The sequence below is a fragment of the Neopsephotus bourkii genome, unplaced genomic scaffold (genome assembly GCF_033783945.1).
Source record: "Neopsephotus bourkii isolate Nb327-2 ecotype Australia unplaced genomic scaffold, CSIRO-AGI_Nbou_v1 NB_1376, whole genome shotgun sequence".
Lineage (NCBI taxonomy): Eukaryota > Metazoa > Chordata > Aves > Psittaciformes > Psittacidae > Neopsephotus > Neopsephotus bourkii.
In genome coordinates this window covers 2,830,752-2,856,447 of record NW_026901855.1, presented here as the reverse complement: position 1 = coordinate 2,856,447, position 25,696 = coordinate 2,830,752, and the positions used below count along the sequence as shown (strand labels likewise).

At 42.5% G+C, this 25,696-nt stretch overlaps 1 protein-coding gene across 5 annotated transcripts in view; it reads right to left on the bottom strand.

Annotated features, from left to right (window-relative positions):
• ESRRB (estrogen related receptor beta) overlaps positions 1-25,696 on the bottom strand; it is a 135,432-nt gene that overhangs the window by 96,408 nt on the left and 13,328 nt on the right. For 2 of the 5 annotated variants that reach the window (XM_061367435.1, XM_061367436.1), the window contains exons 3-4: positions 2,443-2,543; positions 370-454 (exon numbers count right to left, since the gene is read on the bottom strand). The exons of 1 other annotated variant lie outside the window; for it this stretch is intronic. In XM_061367435.1, coding sequence (XP_061223419.1) covers positions 370-446 — 77 coding nt within the window. In that variant the 5' untranslated portion in view covers positions 447-454; positions 2,443-2,543. The remainder of the gene's footprint in view (positions 1-369; positions 455-2,442; positions 2,544-25,696) is intronic. 2 more of the 5 variants (XM_061367438.1, XM_061367439.1) reach the window with 1 other exon arrangement.

The window sequence follows — 25,696 nt, the reverse complement described above, 5'->3', positions numbered from 1 at the left end:
ACTACCTGTCAATAAGACACCTGTAGGGAAAGACTATTCACTTCGGTACTGCAGTGCTCCCACAGCCTCTGTCATCAAAGGGAAGCAGAGGCGTGCAACTGAGGTTGCACACTCAGGAGCTGTGCACCTGGCAACATGCCACCTTGTGCCTCAGCTTCCTGTTTGTATAGGTTAGAAGTAATATCCCAGAGTTGCAACACATGTGGAGAACAGAGCAGTTAGGATTAAATCATAATGCTTATATTGAACCCTGAGATTCAGAAAAGAATGAGTTTAAAGCATGCCAAGTAAGATCAGGCGCCTATGCAAAACAGACTAGCTCTGCTGACGTGTCTGGCATAACATCTGTTTGTCCCAGCCCCAGCTTACTTTGATAGTCCAGGTCTGCATATCCCATGGGGAAACCAGCTCTCATTGATGGCTGCCACCCAGCACACGTGCTGCATCTTGCTGTCTGAACAAGAACAGATTGTTGTATTTTTTTTTAATTGCTGCTTCCTCTCTCCTTTGGACAGCAGTGCCAGGCCTTGTCCAAGGGGATTTTTGTCAGAGTTCCTGCTCTTGGGTACCCTGGCATCACTTTTACTTCTGTTCTCTTTAAACCATGTAATACATTTGTCTGAAGGAAGTGTTAAATTGAGCAATTAAACCACTGAACAAAGGACACTTAGTCTCTTACACAGGCTAAAATGTGTTCGATAGGTTTGCATTATTTAATTTCCAGAATGAACCATTATCTGCAGCACATGTGGGAGCCAGTGCTTTCCTAGTCATCAACTGGCCAACAGTCATCTTTGAAGGAAGCACCACACTATATTGTCTAAATAGGCCAATTAACACTCCTCATATTTGAGATTGTGAATGGCGAAAAAAAGGGAAAATACAAGGGGAAAGTATTTTATGGTATGTTTCTTAGACATTTGCAACAGACAATTTTACTTCCTACGAACAATATGTCAGGGGTATGTGTCACAGCTCCACTTCTTGAGCTATTCGTAACATTCTGACCTGGAATTATAGCAAATACCAGGTATGCTTTGGGAAGGTTAACCAGCATTTGCACCCTCACTATCCCAGCACCATTTTCAACTTTTCAACTTCATAGGTTTTAACACTACTCCATTACCATTACACTCATTATACATTTATTCCTAAACATGCTCATCAAAAATTTGGGACCACTACATTTCTGCATACTTTTGCTAGAAGCTTAAACTTTGCCATTCTTCCTCCACCCATTTACAGCAAAGACTTTTAAAGTCATTTTGTAGGCCTAGTGACATTCTGCTCTCTTGCATATTGCTGTATGGGAAAATTACTGTGTTTTTTATTGTTTTAATTACTGCTAGCAGGTTGTAAGTTCTCAAATATCCCCAGTTCCTTCATTGTTATGAACAGCAACATCCAAGCACCAATTCTGCTCATGATGGCAAATTTCAGGGTCAGTTCTACCTCTCTCACTCAGCAATCTGCACCTCAGTGGAGATTACAACTTCTGGAATACGTATATATAAGATGAGCAGGTTTTGACTACCTGCAATTAGTTGATCTGCAACTACATGAAATGGCAACACTTAATCCAAATGGAGAGGCTGGGACAACACCATCTTACAGCAGGTAAATTTGCGAAGCATGACAGGACCCATGAAACAAAGACAAACAAAAAAACTGTATGTTAAATGGGACAATCTACAAATGAAGTCAAGAATTAAGAAATGCAGTTGTGTTTACTTGTGAGAAATACTCTTAACTCTCATGTACATATGCATTATTTTATAGCCCTTAATTACATGAGCATAATTTTTTTCACAGTACCCCATCTCACACTGCACTTAGAAGGGATTGTTCCCATGTAATGAGCAGCTAGTTGAGACACTGGTTTCTGTTCATTGTTCAGTGTGTGGCCCCAGGCCTTATTTACCGCATATTATTCAAACCTGACTCTACAGATTTATTAATTTCCTTATGTGTTTTTCTATGGGCTTATCATTACATTGTCCAAGAGCTTCACCAGCCCAAGATCATTTATTTTCATACTCTTCTATGAGGGGAGGGGGTATTTTTATTCCAATTTTATGAGTGAATGACTGAGTCTGTATTAAAAGGCATTTGCCAATTCTGGGTGCCCATTCTGAGACACCAGCAGCCTGAGTGATCTGTGGTTGTATAGAACTTTGGGTTCAGTGGATTCCTGTTCATTTGCAGCTGCATGCATTCAGTGTTTCTGTAAAGCAGTTCCTCTGGGATCTAAAAGGTCCCCTATAAAATAAGGAACACACAATTAAACAACCACCAGCATAACAGCTGCTTTAAGAACCCTCAAACCTATCATACAGAAATGATCACAGAAAAAAAGTCAACTGGCAGGTTAGAATGTCACTGCTTCAGCTATAAAAACTTCCCTTTCTCTTCTGCAATCCCCTTGTCTCACTCAGTACACACCTGACAAATGAGGCAGGGGTCCTACAGATGGTCTTTTTCATTGTGCAACTCTGATTTATCTCAGAGCATGTCCATCGTATGCAGTGAATGAGGCAGGGGTCCTGTGGAAGAAACAGCACACAATGACATAGCTAAAACAGAGAGTTGTATAAGACACACAGTTGGCTAGACAGAAGTGCACACAGAGGATAACTGGCCTTTCCCCAGTTTTCAGTTCATGTATAAGCACCCTTCAAAGTACCCTTTTCACAGAGTTTGTTGTTTATTTTGAGTGAACAAACTCGCTCATGATGTATCACAAGGACACTTTGGTGGATTATCAGGAGAGATGAATTTATCACATGGACCACTACAACCATAGCAGTGGAGTAAATGGCTGCAAGGGTAACTTAACCTCTTTTGTAAAGATTAACACGAGGCGCATGAAACACTGGGTGAATTTCAGACACCAGTGACAGCTGAGGAATAACAATACAAAGGCTCTTCCAACAATTCAATCCAAGTCATAGAATCATAGAATCAGAATAGTTAAGGTTGGAAAGGACCTTAAGATCATCAAGTTCCAACCCCCCTGCCATGGGCAGCGACACCTCACTCTAAACCATATCCCCCAAGGCCTCGTCCAACCTGGCCTTGAACACTGCCAGGGATGGAGCATTCACAACCTCCCTGGGCAACCTATTCCAGTGCCTTACCACCCTAACAGGAAAGAATTTCCTCCTTATACCCAATCTAAACTTCCCCTGTTTAAGTTTTAACCCATTACCTCTTGTCCTATCACTACAGTCCCTAATGAAGAGTCCATCCCCAGCATGCCTATAGGCCCCCTTCAGATACTGCTCTCTTCTCTCACAGACCAATACAGCCCACTTCTTCTCTTCACTGCCTTTACTTTCTCAACCCCGACCTTTTCCTTTACTCTCATCTCACTCCTCCAGACACCATTCTCCCACACTCCACAGTCCAGCCTCCTTGTTCCAGCAGCTATTTATAACTATTTGCTTCCCCTCTTCACTTTTTTGCCCACCTCCCCTTGACTTGTCTTTCCATTACTGTTTTGTTGCCCCATTTATTGACACTACCTCTGTTACGGCACAGCCCCTTCTGTCCCTGCAGCCTGGCTCCAGAACACAAGCTGATTTAGAGCTTTGCGAAGAGGAATCTTCTTGATTTGTTTTTAAATGGAAGGTGGGCATAATTCAAGAATATGGCATACTCTCTACTTTAAAAAAAAAAAAAAAAAAAGTTGGTTTTGATAAAGATTTCCACAAAACATGTCTATCAAAGGCATACAAAATATTTACAGCAATGATTAAAGCTTGGCAGTGGTATGAACAACTGGAACTAAACTTCACAGGAAGCACTAGTAAAAAAATGATGGTGCTACTAGACCATTGTACATGGCAGTGAAAATGAAGACAAAAATTAAGGAAACTGGTTAAACAAAAGAGCTGCTACTGCCCTCTCTTTTCAAGACTTACTATGGTTGGGTACATTAGCATTTGGATGTCAGGCCTTTCAAGGAAACTGCAGTTCTTGTACTCCTTTGAACACTCTCCTGGTAGCTTATAGATGCCAGTGTTTATCTGATGGATACACTTGCACCCATCTGAACTTTGTATCAGCTAGATGCATGATCATATACATCTTAACATTTCACAGAGTCACAGAAAATAGGGATAGGACCAGGTCAGGTGGTTGGTGCATCACTACATCCCAACAGAGGATCAGCTATAGCAGCATTATTTTTGACAGATTTTTCTTCTAGCCTATTATCAAAATCTTTCAGCACATCTCAGAAAGTCTGTTCTAATGCTCCCATATCACTACTAATAGAAGTTTGTAACATCAAACTGAAATCTCCCACATTGCAACCAAAGCCCATTTACTTCCAGTTCTATCAACAACAGACATAGCAAATGGCTTAATCACTTCCTCCAGGACAAAGACACTTACTATTTGAAGACACATCCCCCAGACCTTGTCTAGTACCTAGATTTCCACACAGAAACATTAACCTGCCTAACAGAAATAAATTAGCACTCCAGTCTCTCTAACTTCATTCGTGGGCCTCCAAGTTCAGCAGTTGAAAGGCCACAGACTTTGTAAGAAAACCTACAAGGAACAAAGTTGCAACTAGCAGGCTGGCTTGTGATAGATAACAAGCAAACTTCACTTCTAGGGGACTCCAATGGAGTCAGTAGTAACATGTCACTAATGCCTCACTACAGTTACCAAAAATAAAATAAACATGTGCCAGCGCTTCACTGAGACAAATCTCCAGCTGGATTCCATTTTTCACTCTTTCAAGGTCTTGAATTGAAATTTTGGGAAACTTGACAAAATATCTGTTGATAAATTAAGGCTATCATATTACATTCAGTGTACTACTAGCTAGAGCAGCAACATTTCTTAGCTGTCCTTGACGAACCTGAGAGTTGTGCCTATGATCCTGACTTCCAGTACTGTACCTTGAGCACAAACCAACCTCTTCTACTGACCTGCAATGAAGACCTGCCAGATTTCATATGAAACAGCTGTCAGGAAACTGGAAGTTCACATCCTTGGTGTAGGTGGGTATGAGTGTGTATAGAATAGCTGGAGTTGTAACTAGAAATGTCATAAAGCTAAAAATATGGGACTTAATATTATTTGGATAATACAGATTTGCCTCCAGTGTTACAAAGAGTGAGCTCTCAGAGAAGCCAGGGGCCATTCTGTGCAGATAGGAAACTTCTCTACGATAAGTGTTGTGATGGGAGGAGGCATACTGGCAGCTCAAAGGGACATGCAACTGCATGCAACTGTGTACTGTGTATTTGCACAACTGCTTGAGAGCATATCCCTTGGTGATGTTATTCACAGGCCTTGGCCAACAGTAAATAAGACAGCGAAGTTTGATTCATGAGGGATGACAGCAAATCTATAATGTGTGGGCTCTATAATCTGCTCGCTACTGCGTAGCAAAATGAAAAGAACAACAGTCCAATTACCAAGTCCTTGCTGATCCAAAGCGCATCCTCCAGATCTTGTTCTGCTCAGAGCAGTTGGATTCTGTTGGCACCAAGGGAAAACAAGCTCTGGCACAGGCTGTCTTCCATACTGGGATAGCAACAGTATTTTGGAAGCACCAGACTTCACTTCACCACAGCCAAAATCAGAGATGATCATGAAGATCATGAAAAATCATGAAGATCAGAGAAAGTTTCTGGACAGCAGCAGGCTGCTGAGCTCAGTTTGCCAAAGGACTGCCCATGTGGAAACCATCTGCTGCACTCCACTGCAGATATTATCCCATGTCCCAAACATCTGGTTGAGCCAGGGAGCAGTGATCCACCATTGCAGTCTGACCCAACCACTTGGATTGGTAGGGACTGTGAACAGCATTCCCCTGTGATAACACAAACAAATCAGGATGCAGCTCCACAGAATGAAAAACAGGGCTGTGATCCAGCAGGACACAGCAGTTGGGTTACAAACAGTGTCCAAAACCACCTTAAGGTGAATGAGTCAAAAGCTGGAAGGAGATGTGGATTCTGGTGCCAGGCAGAGGAGGGATGGGGGAAGATATGATTCAGGTGGAGAGCTGGCCCATGGGGGAGCAGGGGGAAAGTCTGTGACAGCAGCAGCCGCAGAGCAGACTGCTCTCATACTGCCACTGCCAATGCTGAGGACACAGAGAAGAAGGTTTCTTTTCGACAAAACAGCAATGGTGGCAGCAGGAGAGAAGAGGACTGCCAGTTCCAGACAGAAGGAAAAGGAAATAATTTTGCTTCCTACTGTGCAGTGTCAGAAACCCCACAGGCCTGCCCAAGGTAGGGACAGCACAGGACAGCTCAGCTGAGCATCCTGGAAGCTTAGACAGTTCTCTCATTTCTCTCTAACCAGACTTGCAGTTTTCATTCCTTGTGTCTCTGGCCCTTACTACTTAACACCTTTCAGACCAATTTATCTTCTTCCCCCTAGGAAAGGGGCAAGGGGAGCCTTTCTCACTCTGGCAACAGGTAAACAGTGTGGCAGGATGGGGAGGGGGGGAACAATTTCCGCTCAGTCCTTAGCAAAGGCTGCCTTTGCTGAACGCAGGCTCTGGGGACTGATGTCCTTTCCCTTCTTCCCCCTGCAACTATTCCTGCTGCCGCCTCCCCTCCCTTGTTATCTGTCAGTAAACAGTAATTAAAGAAGTGGCCTGCTTGATACAGCTCCCTCCTGCCCTCACACAGTGCTGCCCTCTCGGACGTGTCTAATTAAAATCCTGATGAGAAGATGAAGAAATCCCAGCAGCTGGAAGTCTGCTGACTCTCCCAGCTCTCGGCCTCTTCATTACTGACGATGAGGCAGAGAGATATAAAGGACCCCGGGAAATACCCTGAAAGACCAATCGAAACAACCTTTAGTGGGACATGACGGACCACTCAGGACTGCCTTTTGAACTGTGTGGATAATGAGGATGCTGGAGCGTGGCTCACTGCATGGGGCTGATGGGGCTGAACTCCCGCACTAGTCCTGCTACATTGCTGCTCCCAGGAACAGCACCCCGGGCCCCTGCAGTTTGGCAGCCACTCACACTGCACAGCGAATTTGTACAATTATGGTATCTGGGGCACTTGCCCGTCCCCCACCAACCCAAGCTCCTGAAATCATTGCTTGTAGTGCCAGAATACTGTCAAACCTCTAACTGCTCCATAATTTCTGTGCAAACACAGAGCACGCATGTGTGTACATACACTGCAAAATGCTGAGAACCAGCACAAACCTTTCCTAAATGAAACTAACAACACATGCGATGTGCATACTGCTGTATTTTCGTGGACACTCATTCATGGGAACAGTGCATTTTCACTGCTTTCCCAGGATTTTGTGCTAAGGTAAATTTTTTGGTATGCACAAAATGAAACAGCAAAGGTTTACATCATTGTGAATCACCATAGCTATATTTAGACACACTTCATTTCATGCAAATACAGCCACTAAATATTCCTGTGTTTTTTTTCTAATGTGAGATCAGCTTTACATGGAAATAAGCCCATTTTCACTGGCAAACTCATGTTTATCCAAAGCACCAGGGATGTCATTGCTCTTAGTTTCAAGATGAAATAGAGATGGAAGTAGATCTACTATGCCATCTAAAGTTTAAAAGCGCATCTCAAACACCTGCCTCCATATCCCTTTCTAGCAAGCCCACAGGAGGCACAGTCACCCTGGGATTTAGGATTATGTACAAGAATAGAAGCACATACATGGTTGCAAATACAAGTGCATTCTGTATGTGCATGAGAGAAATGCATGTTCCACGTGTGGAATCAATGAGTGATCTGCCTGAGCTCACACCTCCTGCTTCACAAACCACTACTGCTCATGCAATCAGTACCAGCCCAGCAATTGTTGATGCTCTTTTCAGAGTCCCAGCTAGGTCCTTCGTATGCAGTTTATTCAATAAAGACTAAATTGTCTTCTTTCTGACTTCACCAATTTTAATTACTTTTCCAGATCATTAAAAAACCCCAAACAAACAAATAAAAAACCCCACACAAACATCCCCTCCCCCCCAAAAAAAGCTTGAAAAATGTCTCCCAGAAGTCTCATAAAGCAAAACCCCCTATATTTATCATTATTTATTATTTTCCAAGTCGCCATAATCCTGCCAGAACATTCGCTTTGTCAACCCAGGCCCAAAGAGAAACCAAGTAATAAATAATTCCTGCACTGGTTTAATACTGAGTTAAACTTGCCAAAAACCCCAAACCATCTCAAACCAAACAGTCCATAGTAAAATCCAATCAGTAACAGCAAGAAGCGATCAACTAAATGCAGAAGCCATGGACTTAATGGCTAAAGCTTAGGAGTGCTACCGCAAAGGGATTTTGGAGAGTCCCCTGGAAAAGATGAGAGAAGAGTGGCAGCAGAAGTGAGGTCCTGCTGGGAATGACGGCAGAAGCACTGCTGCTGGGAAGCTCACAGCCTCTCATGGCCCTGCGGCCTCCCTTGGCAAGAGATGCTGTTGTACAGAGCAAGGCAGCAGTTGTGGATGCACAGAGCTGTCTATGCAATCCCTGCCTCTCCCAGTACCTGTACTTGATGGAATGACACATTGCTGCAGCAGCTAATAAATAGAAGTAATTTGATTAGCTTTCCCTAACTAGTGATAAGATCCTGACAAACCCTTTTTAATGCGTTTCTGGAGCAGGATGAAATTGTTTCATTTGGCGAGCAGGGCCCCACGGGAGTTGCCTCCAAGCTCCTTTAGTGAGAGGTAAAAATATGCCAATCATTAATGAGGGGAGAATTACAGAGACTTTAATGCAATCAGAAAAGAGGAGCCCTGAGGCAGCTGGGGAATAAAACCTGCCCTTAAATCAGAGGCAGGCAGCCAGAGCATGGAAATAAAAGCATACACAAGCATGTACATGCACACACACATACCTACCACACACACAGAGATCATGTAGAACTGCTGTAAATGCACTGAGAGTTTTGCCTGGGCAACAAACACCTATCTCAGCAAATTATACCCATCTCCCTCAAAAAGCATTTGTAAAATCACAGCAAGCTATATCCATTTGGCAGCCCCCTCCCCCAACGAGGACAGGACCACTGCCCATTCAATCTCCACCCCTTCACACACACAGATGCACACACATCACAGTTTTCAACATTTCAAACCAAAGCCTTTTGGGAGGAGGCATATTAGCCGCTTGGGTGTCAAGCGGCAGCTGTGAGACAGCTTTGCCAAGCGGAAGGTACCTTTCACGTGCCAGACTTGCTGCATGAACACAACATGTACAAACCCCTCACTATGTCCTCCAGCCTTGACACCTACACCAGACGCAGCATCTTCCGTGGATGTTGAAAGGCAACCCCTCCTATCCCCTCCCCAGCCACTTCAGTGAACTCCCTTCCTCAGGGGAAACAGCTCTTGCATAAATCATGTAACTTTCATTCCTGCACAGAACAAAACTCTTTAGGCTGCTGGCATCTCCCCTGGTACTGCGGCAGACAGGAGCTGGGGCAGACACTAGTGGCCCAGCTGGCTCCGATTTTGCAGGTGTCTGGTCTTTCACAAACTTCTTCTCCAATAGAAAGCGTCCCATCTTTCCGCAGCAATGGTCTAACCCCAGCCTGCACAATACAGACAGCTGCATCAGCACAGACCATCCCAGAAAATGTTAGTTCCCAGGTTAATGGGATAAAAACCAGGACAAGAGTTTTCTCATGCCTCTTCCAGACGCCTCACCTTGTTTACTTGAAAATAATGAGCAAGAGTACTGGGATATCAAACACTAGCCACCTTTCCTCTGCTAGATACACAAAACATGATGCTTCAGCCCTTTTCCCTAGTTTTGGTTAGCACTAACATGTAGGGTAACAACTGAACAGCTCCTGAGAACTCCAAGAGGAAAGTCAGTACATGCTTCTGGCCTTAACATACGCTTAAGGGGATGAGAGAACAGTATTTCTTCCTCCCATAACTCCTGCATTATAGTAAGAATCTGTGGCACCCCTGCCCTCTGCTAGATGGAATTACTGTCCTGCTTAGTGTGCACTCTAAGTCCTGTATTGATAAAGCTAAACTGCTGCTTTTTCTGCTACAGAGGTGTATTAGACATCTCTGCCACAAAAAAAGCTGTGTTTCGGCACCATATTTTCATATACACTAGACACCTGTTGGACTAAAACACTGTTGTGAAGTGACTATTAGCAATTTAACCCTACAGACAAAGCAGTTACACAGTCACCAAAAACAGAATGAAGGGCAAGAGGGACCTGTCCTGAGACATGGTGCTTGAAGCTTAGCACGTAAGTTAGGGTACGGAGCTGGAATTTCTCAAATATGTATCAAGCACAGAGCTACATGTCCCACTACTAAATGATCACAGAATACTTAGCCCCAGGCGGCAAAAGGGGCTCCATGTCCCTCAAAAGCAACTCCTACTGGCTACTTGAACAATGTAATGATGGGCTCCCAAAGAAGTACAGCAAAGTTCTCTGTGGATGAATGTTCAGAATGCAAAGCACCTCAGAGGGTAAAGAAAAGCTCTGGGTTCTCCCAAATTCTCTCAAAAGCTGTGCCTCTAGGACTGAAAGGATCAATGCAGTTTTGTTGTTAAGCACACCACTTAGCCAGACTGTACTCTTGGAAGTCAGAGAAATCATGTCCCAGAAAGACAAACAAGTGAGAAGACCCTACCACAGAAACCATCAAGACTGCAAAAACTAGCTATCAGGAAATTCAGCATGGCTACAGCACTATGCTCTCTAACATCTAGAAATGTTATTTCTAGCTCTTTTTGAATCAAGGCCAGTTTCGATCCAAAGCTCCAGTCAAATTCAGTGACTTCCTCTGGTCAAGATCTTCAGGCTATTCAAGACAGTTATTAGATAACCCTCCCTGGATCCATCTCTAGCAGTGATCCAGGCTTTGGTATGGCCACAGCCCAACCTAGCTTGAATGGTGTCATTCAAGCACAGCAGCTTTGTGCAACTCCCCTGAGCAGCAGGCAGAGGTCTGAGATGGTGTCACACCCTGTGGTTTCATACACAGGCCTGCCTTGCTGCAAACAACTCCTTCTCATTCTGGTTTGTTATGATTAAAAATGCACATCACCCAGCGAAGCCTTGGAGTGGAACCCAGCTGGAAATTGGATCATTAATATTCCTTCTCATGCCCATTGCCACAATTTCTTAACTCTCCTCAAGCAATTGCTAACAATGCAACTATTAGGGTCTCCGACTAAAAGTGAAGTCAAGACTAAACTGCTCAGTGTTACTCCAGCCCATCCACCCTTGCCCATATCCAAGCATTCCATCAACCTTATGCCAGCATGCTGTATATCAGATGACTTTCATTTTGAACTTTGAACTGCTTGTCCCCAGTTTATCTATCAAAAGGTCTTTAATACTCATTGCCTCTTGAATTTGCAGGAAAAGGATGATCCTAACCCCTGAGCAGCTGGAAACACAAGAAAAGAAAATAATTTGTTCCAAAAGTCTAGCCACCGCATGGATCTAACTGTGGGTCACTATACTTTCTGCAGTTAAAAGCGTTCTCAAAGGGCTAGAGGGGTGAATGCAACAACAGTAGGACATACCACGTGATGGAGAATCCCACAAATGTACAAATGGGGTATCTCCATTTCTAGCAGACAGGGTTACCCATGAGTTCACCTCAACCCTATGTGCTGTTACTGCTGCAGTTCATTAACTGGGCAAGCTGTGGGAGATGTGCAATTCCCCCATGACTGCTAAAATCATCCTTCAACAAGAAGGGTCCAGGAGCATAGAAATGGCACAAGACACACAGCAAGCAATGGAAATCCTTCACAGTAGCCATGTACACACTCACTGGCCTGTTTGACCTTTCCTCTCTATATGGTACTTACATTAGACGGCAAGAAGCACAACACAACTAGGACTACAGAACTGATCATGGGAAATAAAAATCAGAGGACGTATTTTCTCTTGGGACTCTAGCATCAGCACTGTGGACCCCACACAGACATTAGTTCCAGGCAGAGGAAGTTTGGTTTTGCTTGTTAGCTCACTGAACTCACATTCCTTTGGCTGCTGGCAACATAGCCTCCAAGGGTTTGAATCTCTGGTCAAGAGGAAGAGAAGACAAGCGGAGGAAAAACCTGCTAGACAGCAACTGGCACACAGCAGCTGGGAAAACAGCAGTGATCACAAGTATCAGGATGTCAACTATAAATTCTGCTCTGAACACCTATTAATATTCCATTGCTCATCCCACTACCCCAAAACATCTACTACCAGTAAGCATTTTGCATCTTAGGTGGCGAAGCTCTTTTCGGAAGCAAAGGATCTGTTACATAGTATTGAAATGGCCGTTAGGCTGAGGACTTACTCCATGTGCCTCTCTGTATCACAGGTGCAGCACAAATCGCTCCAGAATGAAGTATTCACGAATACAGTGGCATAATTTAATGTTAAACTGCTCCTGCCACACAGAGATTTGTATGCTTGGCACTTGCACTTTGATATCACTGTCTCTTTATTTTATGTAAGAAATACTAATTTTCAGTGAAAAAACGTTGACAGTAAAATTCATAGCTACATTAGCAGCCATCTCAGTGCAGAAACGTGAACCATGACAGTCCCAGTGATGAGCACAATAAACATAGCAGTAACAGCTCAAAGGAATTTGGAAAAGGAGCTGTCCTAACAGTCAGGTACAGTAGCCAAGACCTTGCCACAACAATGTGAGATAAGCTCAAAGAACCAGGGTGTCTGAAAATATGAGACTGGCCTTACCTACTTTAAACACATACCCATTTAAAAACCAAAACCCTAAAGAACCTACTGTGCCACACCACTGACATTTCCCTTCAAGTAAGAGGAAGTAACCACCATCGCCACCCGTTCACTTTAGCAGCTCCAGCAGCTGCTGACATCTCAGCCTAGCAGTCAGCTCACAAGTGCAGAGCCTTGGTTGCTACAGAAAGCCAACAGAGCTCCAGCAAAGTCAAAACAGTCATCCACATGAAGACAGGCAAGTCTTTAAAGATATTCTAGAGACAATAGATAAGAACAAAGCTCTGCCACAGGATTTGCCACCTCCTGGCTCCACTGAAGAAACACAGCACACAATCTCCACACAAGGACTGGTGACTTCTTGTGCATCGCTGAAAGCCACAAACTGCTGGGTGTGGGCAGCTCAATCATTCAACCTTATTGCAATCTTGAGTGTCAACTTTTCCTTCCTGGACTGAGAGACTAACCCTCAGTCTTCCTCATCCACTAAGCCCCAGCCTCCCCAGCCATCCTGGGGACAAGTTACATACCTTTCCAGATGTCCCTCTCTGTGAACATGACAAGGGCAAAGGAGAAGGGTGCCCTCAGCAGTCTTGCTCAGGGAATGCTGGCTGCCATGCCAGAAATTAACATCATCCTCAAATTATTTAGGGGGGGCAGACAGAAAAATCTCGAATAGTTTCTCCTTTCTTGCCAATTGTTCCCATCTTCTACCTCAATTCTGGCTGGATTCCCCCTTCCCCCTGTCCTCAGCTAGCACCGCCAGGCTCAGTCCTCCTCACCCTAGCCCCCCCTCCCCAAGGACAAGCAAAGTTATTACAATAATGAATTAGCCAGGCTGCTTACTGCTGCCAGTGGCGAAGGCAATTATCCCACTCCACGTCCCCAGCCACCGCTCAGCTCCCTCATAAAGAGAGGCTTTTGGGGCCGCTTTGTGCTTTGATTGGAAATGAAGAGATTGCTAATTAGGGAACCCCTGCTGGGATCGGGCTGGCAGGAACAATGGTGAAACGGACGGAGCACACGTCCATTTAGAGAGGGGGGGAGAAGAGAGAGATGTGAGCTTCTCTGTAATGTAGTGCATCCTCTATTCATACTATAAACAACGGGGCAGACAATTTTATAGAGCTTTTCACCTTTTAAAGCATGCTAATTTGTTTATAGGAAGCGATAATTTGGTGTGTGTTTGCATAGGTCAATGCCTGTAGTTTCTGTGTGCAGTATGGGTTGGCGCATGCGTGCATACATATACACAGTTGTATCCAGAGGCGTTTTCTTAAAGAGTGTATATACACCGCTGACCATATATTTCTTGTTATTCTCTGGGCAGCATGCATCAATCCTGCATTAACAGAGAAAGGTGCTTAGAAAAGCCTGTTGATGAGTATTAACACAGAATTTTGATACCTGAATTCACAAATCACTGAAGTTGAAAATGACTTACCAAATTAGTCAGTTCACCTGAGGCTTTGCCCAGCAACCACTTCCATTGCTTTGCCCAAGTGATTTAACTGACAACTGGACCTCCAGGAGGAGAAAAAGTCACCATTAACACAATATTTCCTTAAACTCATCCTTAAATGTCTTCTCAGTTCAACTGCTCTAACTGTCCGGAGGATCACAGGAGCTAAATCCACTTTTCCCAGCTCATGAATTGTGCAGAAAAAAAATTAGAAAATATCTTCCTTGCAGTGCAAAGGCACATCTGGACAACTTCATAAAACTGCACCAGCAGCCCTTCTATACATAGCATGCTCTTGTTTTGGGATGTAGTCACTTTTTAACTCTTGTCAAAGAAAAAACACCTCCCCCAACATATCAACTTGCAAATCATACCATTTATAAATTACAGCCTGTCAACAAAAGCAAATGCCTCACCTTTTTGTGCAAAGCTGAAAGAAAGCAGTTGGAAGCTATCCTACACTGCTCTGTTAACTAATGCCATCAGGGAAGCACATAAGTACCATGTTAAACTGAAAATACAGTTTTCAACAACGTATTTGGCTTGACATGCAGAAAATTTGCATGGTGTTGATTAGTCCAATGTACTACACGCTACCTGACTCATGTAAGCTAAAGCAAAGTTCAAATTTTAAGCTTGAATTTACATTTCAGAATTCCCTCACAGAGACTGAAGAATCTGAATATACAAGTGTGCTTTTCCCTGAAAATATTTTCAGTAAAGCACAAATCTTAACAGAGAACACTAAAGGGTGAAATTACAGAACACTGAAAATGACTTTCAAATTCACAGACTATTTTTCTCCCCACTGTTTGCTCACTTCTAGTGTTTATATCCTTCGAACAGTTGTAGGTAGTTTTCATGTTGCCTTCTTAGTCATCACTTAGCCAAGCTCCACATATTTAGGTCTTTTGATCTTCCCTCATAAAAACAATCCCTCCAGCTCTGTTATCATTTTTGTTGTTCTGCTCTTACTACCTTCCAAGTTTTCTCTGCATTTTTTGCTGCTAGTGCCCAGAGCTGTGAATCTTACCAGAACAGTATCAAGCAAGAACACTACCTCATTGCGTCCTGCCTGCATACAATACAATCAAATCTCATACAAAGGCCAGCATTTGCAAACTGCCCACTTTTCCTCCTTGGTCTGCCAGCTCAGACTGGACTTGCCTGTCGCTACCATTAACCCATACTCTCTCATTCAGTTCTCCATCGTGCTCCACTTTAACTGATGGGAATATTTCCCCTCATGTAGGTACAGCTGGAAAGTAAAACCTACTGCTAGAACCATGCTTAGTTGTTTTAGGTTACTGAAAACCCAGTAGTTACCTGTTGCATGTACAAAACCTGACCACTTAAAAGCAAGGACACATCTACCTAACTACATTGAGTGCCAAATTGTAATATGGTGTACAGTGGCAGAGCTCATTTGGTTTCACTGCAGCTGCACTGGTTTACACCAGCTGAGAAGCTATATTCATAAATCTTAAGACTGTCCATATCACAAACAATTAAATTATTCAGAGAAAATACAAAGAAGGGTATATTTCACTCCAGCAGCTGCAATTCTGATGCATGAAGTCTTATTACCTTGATTTCATAATCCAAGTATTTTCTTTTTAGGGATACAGCTATAGTGAATGTACAAGCAATCCAATATATCTACCAACTGGTTCTAGAATTCTTTGGTAAAGCACTTACAATTTCTCTCTTGATAATCAAATTCTAATTTAATGAGAATGAATAAAGCTCATAGTAAAATTATAAATATACAGGCCACCTGCATTTGAAACTGATGAATGGCCTTCATTACTACATCCATTCACAGGGTCTGATTTTGACTAGCTGTGATATCCTAACAAAGGGGAGTGAAAGGAAGTGGCCTTCTCATGACGTTATAGCAGGCAGGTCTGGGGAGAAGTTGGAAGAGATATTCCAGTGTCCTAAAATCCTGCGAGACTGAAAAAATCCCATTCCCTCTCAGATTTACTCTCTCACACCCCTAACAACAGGCTACTAGTTCTGGCCTTGTGTGCAAGTCTCTTTCAGAGCACAACTTCCTTGAAGTAACTATTCTTAACATCCATTCCTGTGCAAAGCTGGGAAAATATGAATGTAGAAGTACCCAAGCTAGGATTTCTTCCCCAGATTCTTAACAGGTGGCCCAGAGAAGTGGTAAATGTTCCATCCCTGGCAGTGCTCAAGGCCAAGCTGGACAGAGACTTGGGCGACATGGTCTAGTGTGAGGCGTCCTTGCCCATGACAGGGATGTTGGAACTAGATGATCTTAAGGTGCTTTCCAACTCTAACTTATCTACTATTTTGTGATTTTTCCTGGAGAAACATCTACATTCTGCCACATACACTATGGGGAAGCACAAAGGCTTTTAGAGCATATTGAGTTTCTTTCTCTGAGAGATTTTACTATTTTTATTTCAAAATTACCATAGAAATAATCACATCTCTTCCTCCCCCCTACAGAATTCTAGATTTTCTTTCTACTTCATACAAATAACATACATATGTTACATTCAAAGAGCATAAAACTACATTGTTCTTGCCTGTTTGTTTCTTTTAGGTGTTTAATTTTTAAAAATCAGATTGCAGAAAAATTAGGTTTCTCTACATAGGCTGCAGAATCTCACTAATTCACTTCTGTTACTGAAAGAGATCCCACCATCCTTCCCATCTGAGCTATGTGTGTCCTGCCTCCTCCCTTGTGTTAACACCTGTTTGTACAGCTCAGAACAAGGAGCTGATGTGGGTTAAAAATGCCAAAATGTTAGTTTAATTCAAACTGACCACAAGTAGGATTACTTTAAATCCAGGTGTACATAAATACCTGTACCTGCCATACTACCCCTACATTACAACAGTTGTGAAGTTGTGATACCATTAGCGATATCAAATGGTTTCTCAAAAGCACTCACACATGGGGTATTTTTCTTTGAAAACCTGCCTTTTCCAGTAGGTGAAGGATGACGTGGTTGAAACAGAATAAGATAGAGAGACATAAATCACTGAACTGAAAAGTATAGTGCTATCAAACTAATGCCTGCTTGAAACAAAGTCTATCCAGTAAGAGATGTGAGAATCATAATAAATTTAATTCCAATAATAGGCTAAGGGGTGACCTGATCTAATTGTAAATGGAGGAAAAGTTAAGTGGAAAGTTCTTTAATCTAGCTTTAAAAGGATGTAAGACAAGACTATTCCTGATACCCAAAACTAGACAAATTTCACTTAGCAATAAAGACATTTTTAAACAGCAGGAACTGGCCATTGGGACAACTTGCCATGAGGCATGCTGGATAATCTATCACAATGTCTTTAAATCAAGGTTTTATGTCTCTCTAGAAGACATTGATGTTAAGAAGCTGCCCAGCTAAGTGCAGGAGCTACTAGGTGCATTTTAATGTCCTGTGCTATACAGTTAGCCCTAGAGCATTAGAGTGTTATGGGTCTGCCTTGAAATCTGTTTAGATTCCTTGTGGTTCTTTAAGGATTATAGAAAGCAAGACAAATGTGCAAAGACAGCATCTGCTTTGGTCTGCTGAAACTGTTCACTAAGAAGTGTTTGTGCTGTATCTACTATCCAATACTCATTTGTTTCCAATGAGTTGCAATTAAGAGACATCATACATGGTTTTCAGAAGGCAATTTCTTACATATTATAGTAACCTTCATACGAAAACTACTCATTTTTGCCAGACAATATATGCTTAATCTACCAGAATGTACAAAATGTATACAAAGAATGTTTAAAGGCTTATGGCAAGGGCTGCGCAGTGCATGAATCATAAACAAGAGGAAAAATGGTCAGTTACATATGCTTATGTCTTGGGTTTGGTAATCTCTGGGGTGGGAAGCAAGGCAATTGCGATTTATATTTTTAAAGATCTCCTTCATTGTTTTGAAATTTTTTCCAAGCTTCATAGAGTAAATTGCCAGTGAGAACAAATACTATAAACCCAGTTCAACATGGTTAGAAAATGAGTGAAGAGAATTGTTTGTCAACCAGTCAATCCTGATGCGTTTGCCTTGCTATCCAGGTTTGCCTTCACTACTACAGTATATCTTTTCAATATTGGTGCACTAGAAGCCTGAAGTCAAACTGTGAACTCTTCTGTAACACACGCTCATAAATGTGAGAGGAAGATCTTTGTTCTTCCAGTATCTCACACGCTCTGGCTAAGCAAACATTGTTCTAGTTTTAACAGATAAATCCATCATTTAATTTCAACTGAACATAGCCATGTTCCATCAGAAGAGACTCTGTCATAGTATTGGGGAAAATATTTTTCTATTCTTCTCTATTACATGTCAATTTACTACTTTGTTGCCTACTGAAGGCTTCTTAAAGGCACACACTGTTCTCCAATCCCCTCTCTGATTTGTATCACAGCAGGCTGTTGTTAAAAACTGATCATCTGTCCTTTCTGCAACATTTCTCAAACCTCAGCCTCAGCTTCTGAAACAGTGTTAGAAAAACACAGTTTCCTACTACAACTTCCTGCCCTTTGGCTCTCAGTAAGGAAAACGTGTATTGCCTTTTCTCTAGAGATTACACCAGCCTTTTCATCCTGCCAGATTTTACCTTTCCATAGGGGTGACCCAAGCACTAATTATGTTCATCCCATCACTCATTTGAAAAGGCAAAAAACTTAAAATAAGAAAAAGAAACTGTACATCCATTGAATATTTATTTTCTAAAGTTTTCTTCACTCTGAAACACTTAAATATTCTACCTGAATTCAGTGAAGTGCTGGGGTTTTTTTAATCACTTTCTGAAAAAACTGACTGTAAGGGCAAAAACTTTTGAAGATACTTCTAATTTTTAGGAAGCCCCAGTCATACTTACTCATTTGAAAAGTTACCTTAGCACAGCACGTGGAAGGAGGAAACAGCCACCAGCACAGTAATTTGTATTCTCAATTTCAAGTGCCTGACTGAAGAAGCAGTCCCTGGATCCTGGCAGATGGAAGTTTTCACTGCACAGCTTCAGCGGTTTATCCATGGAGGGCTGCAGCAAGGCTGGCCCAGATTACTGTAGCCTTGCCAGAACTTGCCAGGTGGTAGCTTCTGGAAAAAGGCCTTGTCCAGGCTTGAGAATGTCTTCCTACCCACAAAGAACTGCTACCTCTGACTTGCCTTGCACCCTGTCCTAAAAGACAGGTGTAAGACAAAGAAAGGAATCACTAAACTCAACATGTAAAACCTCAATAGAACCACAATAAAGATAATACAGTAGTTCCAGAGACTTATGCAAGGCTGTAGCAAGGGGAAAAAAAAAAAAAAGCCTACTGGAGGCAAGGAGGACTTAAGAGACAGGACTTGCATCCAAAAACTGTTGAGGAGTGGAAACAGTGAGAAAGTAACTGGGCAACACAGAATCATAAAATGACATAGGTTGAAAAAGACCTCTAAGATCATTGACCAAGCACCACCAAGTCCACGTGAGAGAGAACTAGACAGAAGAAAGGAAATGAAAATATAATTTAAATTGATAACTGGGAAAATTTCACAGCAGAAGGAACTGAGCTGTAGAACTGTTATCCCCAGAAGCGAACAGGGATGGAAGAAAGCTGTGCAAACAACGTAAATCAAACAGAAGAAAAAGAACTGAATAACCCAAGAAGCTTTCTCCACTGCTGACTGCTGTGATTGCACATCTGGAGCAGCTGGTAAACTTAGGAGAAGTGTAGCTACTGTTACAAAATATCCATAGAAAATGGAGACCTATACCTCCCCCCATATCAGTAGCATGTTACTGATAGAAATGGTTTTCCATGCTCAGAAAAGATTATAGACTTCCCCTTTAAAGAACATGTAAGCATGAGAGCATTTTTTTCTTCCCTAATAACAGGAGAAGGAAGTGAAGGAGGTCAGAGTCCTGTAGACCTTTCTGCACTCCCTGTGGTCTAGTTTAGGAGACTTAAAAGGATTCAGATTAACTGGGGTGGCTTTGTTGATTACATGCAGAGAGGAAAATGACCCCATGTGGTAAGTGTTTCCAGGACAGCTGCTCCATTGGTGAAACACTGCTGCATTCCAGAAATAAACTCCAGTCAAAATCAGCAGCTTGAGTCTTCCCTGCAGAAACGTGCCTCTACCAAAGTTGCAGCAGTTCCCAGATGAATGGGAAGCCAGCAGCACAAATTCCTGCTTGGCTCTGCTTTGAAATAGAAAACAGTACAAAAAGACGTTTATACAATATTAAAAACTCAGTGTTCATAGTCACATAATTGTTGGGCTGGAAAAAAAAGGGAAAATCGGGAATATTTCTGGCTGGGATTGAGAGCTAAAACTAGCACAGTTCCCCAATGCTCCAGGCCTGTCATGAGCTTTTCAGCATTGAGTGCCTATCGGGACTTCAGTGTAAGAGATTCTGGTTTTCATTCCCATGTGGGTCAGCACCTACCAATGCAAAGTGTTGAAACATGCAAAAGATAACCATCAACATTTGAAGCAAGATAGGAGGCAATGTTGTTCCTTGCCTAGCCTCTTCTAGCTCCCCAAAGTTAATGCAGATCTGTCTTCTCACTACGGAGGTGAATTCTGAGCCATGAAAGTAAATTTGCTCAGAAGCCCCAAGGCATTAATGTTTTACTAAAGACATACATTAAGCAGCAAAGGTACATGAGACAGCTTCCAAGTTTACACAGGTTTACAACTACAGGTTTAGAGGTGGCTGCATTGGGGAAGGCCCATGAAATCTGAGGGGCGGGGGTGGAGCCAAAACACTAAGCTACAGTTTCCAACAGGTAACAGGTCACTTTCTCAGTACTTGGGCTCACAGGGTAGGTGTCACACAGGCTGCGCAAATGTTTGTGGCCCTTCCTCTTTCTCACACTGAACAATCATCTTATAAGCAAAATACCTTGCTCTTGGCCAAATGCCTTCTCTGTCTGGTGAAACCTGGTAAGGTGTTCCCAGATGCTCCACTGCAGAAGGAAGATATTGCAAGCACATCACTCACAGATGGGAAAGACGAAGCCAGTTGCCAGAAGCCATTGTTGAAGTTATAAGGAACAAATATCACCATAGCAAAGGCCCTGCTGGGTGTTAAAATTCACTTGAAGAAACTTCCACCAACTGGTGATACAGCAGTGCAATGCTCCTGTGACTTAACATACCACCAAGCCAAAAGCCATCAGGTGGCAAAACCTTCTGCAGACCTATGCATTGCAGAGCAGAGGATGTTATACACTGAAACAAATTCATGGCTGTTGCATAATGTTGTCTTAAATAACTGAAAGCTTCTTCTAACCTATTGCCTCTTTCCCTTTGGGCCTACTTCTGCCCTGCAAATTCCGCCACAAGAGCCACTCAGTTAGTGGGAAAGAACACAATACCAATCTGAAAGGATAAATTCAGGAAGCATCATTTCAGCTTAGCTCAGCCTCACTCCCTGGCTGCATTATTCTACAGCTACTTTCACAGTGGCATAGCTTATCAAACCTAGGGACTTTCACAGCTTTAGAATCACTGACTATAACAGCAGAAAAACATTCAGGGTAAGCAACATCAGGCATCCCAAAATACAGATACTGTATGTCTGTAGAAGAGTATCATGTAAACAAGTAATTCAGCTATCCACAAAGAGTGACAACACCAGTTCCAGTTGCAAAAGAAGCTGTGAGGACAGCTATACCAGGTTAAGTTAAGAAGTTACCAAGTCCCATATTCTATCTCCAATATCAGCTACTAGCACATGCTCAAGGAAAGACCGTAAGAAAGAATGTGTTCCCTGCTCTTTACCTTGATGCACCTTTGCAGACTGCACAATCAGTATCTTGGCAGCTTGTGGCTTAGGCTGTTCCCTCTAGACCATAACATGTACTTGCCACTTGATGAGTCCACACTTTCCAGAAATTCCTCGATATCTTTCTGAATCCATCCATAACTTTGCCATTGAATGATGCAGAGGTCAGTAAGTCCCAGAGTTTAACTTTGTGTTATGTGGAAAAAAATACTTTCTTTAGCTTATTTAAAGCACTGTTTTCTTTTGGGTGTTGTTTTTTTTTAAAGATAAAAGGATGACTACAGCATTGAAAAAAGGGGAAAACACACATGCAAGTATAAAGATTCCAAGAATACGCAGCAGAGTTCTCACCTAAGAAAGTGAAGGTGAAATTTTGCAAAGCAAAGAATTAGTCAGGTTTTACACACAAAAATAGAGACCTATGCTTTTTTTTTTATTTGTTATTGTTGTCTTTTTGTTAAGTTCACAGCAAGTAAAGCCACCTACACTCTAAACAAGCCACACTTACAACAGTGCATTACCACAAATTTCTCTCTCAGTTACCTTCATCTTTCTTCTAGCCACAGACTTAATGTCTGACTCTACCTCGTGGTAGTCTCTTATCTTGAATTCATTTGGAAGCTCTTTCAGTCAGAAGCTCTCTTATGGCTAAATGCAGCAGCCCCAGCAGTAAGGAAAGTGTCATGATACAAACAATGAGGGCAAAATGGAAGTAAGAGCCAAAGCTGACTGTGCGACTTGTAGCCAGAATCTGAGAGCTAGTTAAAAAGAAGTGGAACAGTCACAGCATGAGATTTATTAAGTAGTAGATAATAATTTTACATTACATAATACACAATGTCACATACTGTATTAAACCCAGTATTGTGAGCCTCATATGTTCAACTACTGATCAAGTCCCAAAATAAACATAATTATGTTCTTTATGATACACTGGTGGTTATTCTTATCACCCCCTTTATACATATATATATATATATATATAAATATAAAAGTTGGCATTGCTTTTTACTTGTTTCCTGAAACCTTGTGGTCTAGACACTTTTCTTCCTTTAAAGCAAATTGCAATGTTTCTCATCATTTGCTTTCCCATGGTGGAGATATAAAGTCAAACATCAAGCACGGCAATAAAGTTGTTGGTAACATCAAAGAGGATGAAGTATAGAAATGATATATAGGGTAATTAAATGGCTAAGTTATTTGTGTATCTCTGTATGTAAGCTGGCCAGACTTAATAAAGCAGCTTTGCACAACAGCTTTTTGGCTTTGTGCAAGATTTTGCAATGCCCTCCAAATGGTCCCAAGCTTTCCTGGCCTTCTGACCTGGTTATGGGAAGCTGCAGAGACCTGCCTGAGATTCTTCAAAAACCCAGCACATCCACAAAGAGAAAGGGTGCAAGTGCAAAGCAGAAAGAAAAGGAGATTGTGTGCATGATGAGCAAGCTGCTCTTTCATTTCTACAGGTGAGAGTTCAAATCTTGTCACTATCAGCAATGGTCCTGTTGACAGTGTGAGCAAAGCCCAGTTCAGCAACTGATGCCTCAGAAGGAAGCATGTGAGGGCTCTCCCACCCCACTGTGCTACAACTAAGAGCCCCAAAGCAGGCCAGAATATATGCTCCCCTACCCCTCACAGGCCTGTGGTTGCTGAAGCACCTAAGAGTTCCTTAGGGTTAACAATTTGCATGCTGTGCTGTGTTCCTTAGACATATTTCATGCATCTATAGGGGTGGTATAGCTAAGCAGACAAAAAAGCACTGTTCTTCCAGCAGCTCCTGTAGCAGGTAGAGGTTTCTCCTTCTGCCACCCTGAGGCCAGAAAGAAATGCCTGACTTCTCAAGGCAGGTTTGGAGCTTCGGTGCTAATCAGGTGGGATGTTTCATCATCTACCCCCACCAGCTCACACAGGTGGCCATAAGTTAGCACTGGGCTCACAGGATCAAAAGTGCTCAACCACCCTGTTCCAACTTGCAAGCAAGACCGACCAACCAGGGGTGACCGCCAACTCATCCGAAAGGCAAAGTTAGGGAGAAGGACAGGAGAGATAGTTACCCTGTCACAAGACAGTCTTGTCTTCACAGGATGGTACAGACCAAAAAACTGCAAGCAAAAGCTCAGTACAGTAATTCACAAAGGTACCAGTTACAGCCCATCTCCATTAAGCATTATAAAATAACAACACTTGCTGAGCTAACTCTCTGCACATGCACCTCTCCCTGGGAGCAGACATACAAGTGGTAAATTCAACACATCTAGCACAGGGCTTTTCTGGAATAGGTTAGCAACAGAGCAGCTCTTCCTTTGCACTATCCTAGGTAAACAGAGGATGTTGCTGGTACAAAGTGCCTCAAAGTGGCAGGAACAGCATTATCGCTTCAGTGCTGTTTCCTGAAGGATCAATAAGCCAAGACAATCAATTCTTCTGGCTAGTTCTTATTCCCCAGGAGAAGCTGTGGCTCTCATCTCCCATCATTTAACCCTTCACAAACACAGCAACAGCCCCATTAATTCTGTCCTTAAACACGCATTGCATGAGCCTATGTGCCAGAAGAGTCTACAGAGCTGGATGTAGCCAAGTGAATATGGTATTGCATTGTATAGCCTATTACTTCAGCATAGTAAAACCATGTCTGTGTACAGCCCTTTGAGCACATGGAGACACCCTTGCATCTGATACAGGGTCCTAAAAAAACAGTTCTTTATCCCCACTATTTCTCTGTGCAGTATATTTCTCTATGCAGAGAGTATAAAGCATTCCCAGAGCACCAGCTGACACTCACAGAAGGGATCTGCATAGGCAATAGACGGCATGGACAGTCATTACAGAGTCACAAGAGTAAAGCCTATTTAGATACACACAAAAATGAAGTTTAATCCTATACAGGAAAAAGAGAGTAAGAGGAATGGCCAAAAAGCTCAGGAAGAGTGGAAGAATCGCGTGATGGGGTATCTGCAATGTGAAAAAGAGAATAGGGTCTACTGAGGGCAAAACACAGGATTGTACTCAGAACCTGCCGTAACACAAGGAATTTTGCTGTGATTGTTCAATTCTCCATAGATCTTGGAGAACAGGCAAACAGGAACCCCATTTCAGATGGGCAAAACACATCAGTGAAGGGACTCACCTTAGACTCAATAGAGAATCTGTATCAGAGATAGAATTAAAGAATAACAGTGAAACAAACAACTTGGTATAAAGATTGGCCATGAATACATTAAGCTGTACACAGAAATTTCCACCTAAAAAGCAGTGGGGGTTGAGATAGGCTTCTAGACTGACTTTTGAGCAAAGCATTAAAGAGGATGCTGATGCAAGGAATCCCTTCCTAGCCTATGTTTTGCTCACAAAATCCTCATTGCCCTCCCCCATGCAAAGACAGCACTAAGCAATAGTTACAATGCAAGTGCTGCCATACTCTCAGCACTACAGAATGTGGGTCCAAAAAGTATGACAGAGAAAATCATATTCACATCAGCTCTTCACCAGTTTACACGAGTTCACATCACTAATACAGAAAGCTTGAAAACCTCTGTATTAGGCCATGGAGTCACAATGGAACAGGGAAGAACTTATTTAAATGGAAGCACTAGAAAGATCTGCCAATGAGAGTAACTGCAATTTATTAAATTCCAGAAGACCTGTGGAAAAAGAAAGAAAGGCCTGAGGATCAAGAACAAAGCAAACAAAAATAAAGCTGCCTGGCAGGGCTGGTGGCAGGCATACCCTCTCTTCTTATCCAGAAAGTCACCCTTTAGGTCCTGTGA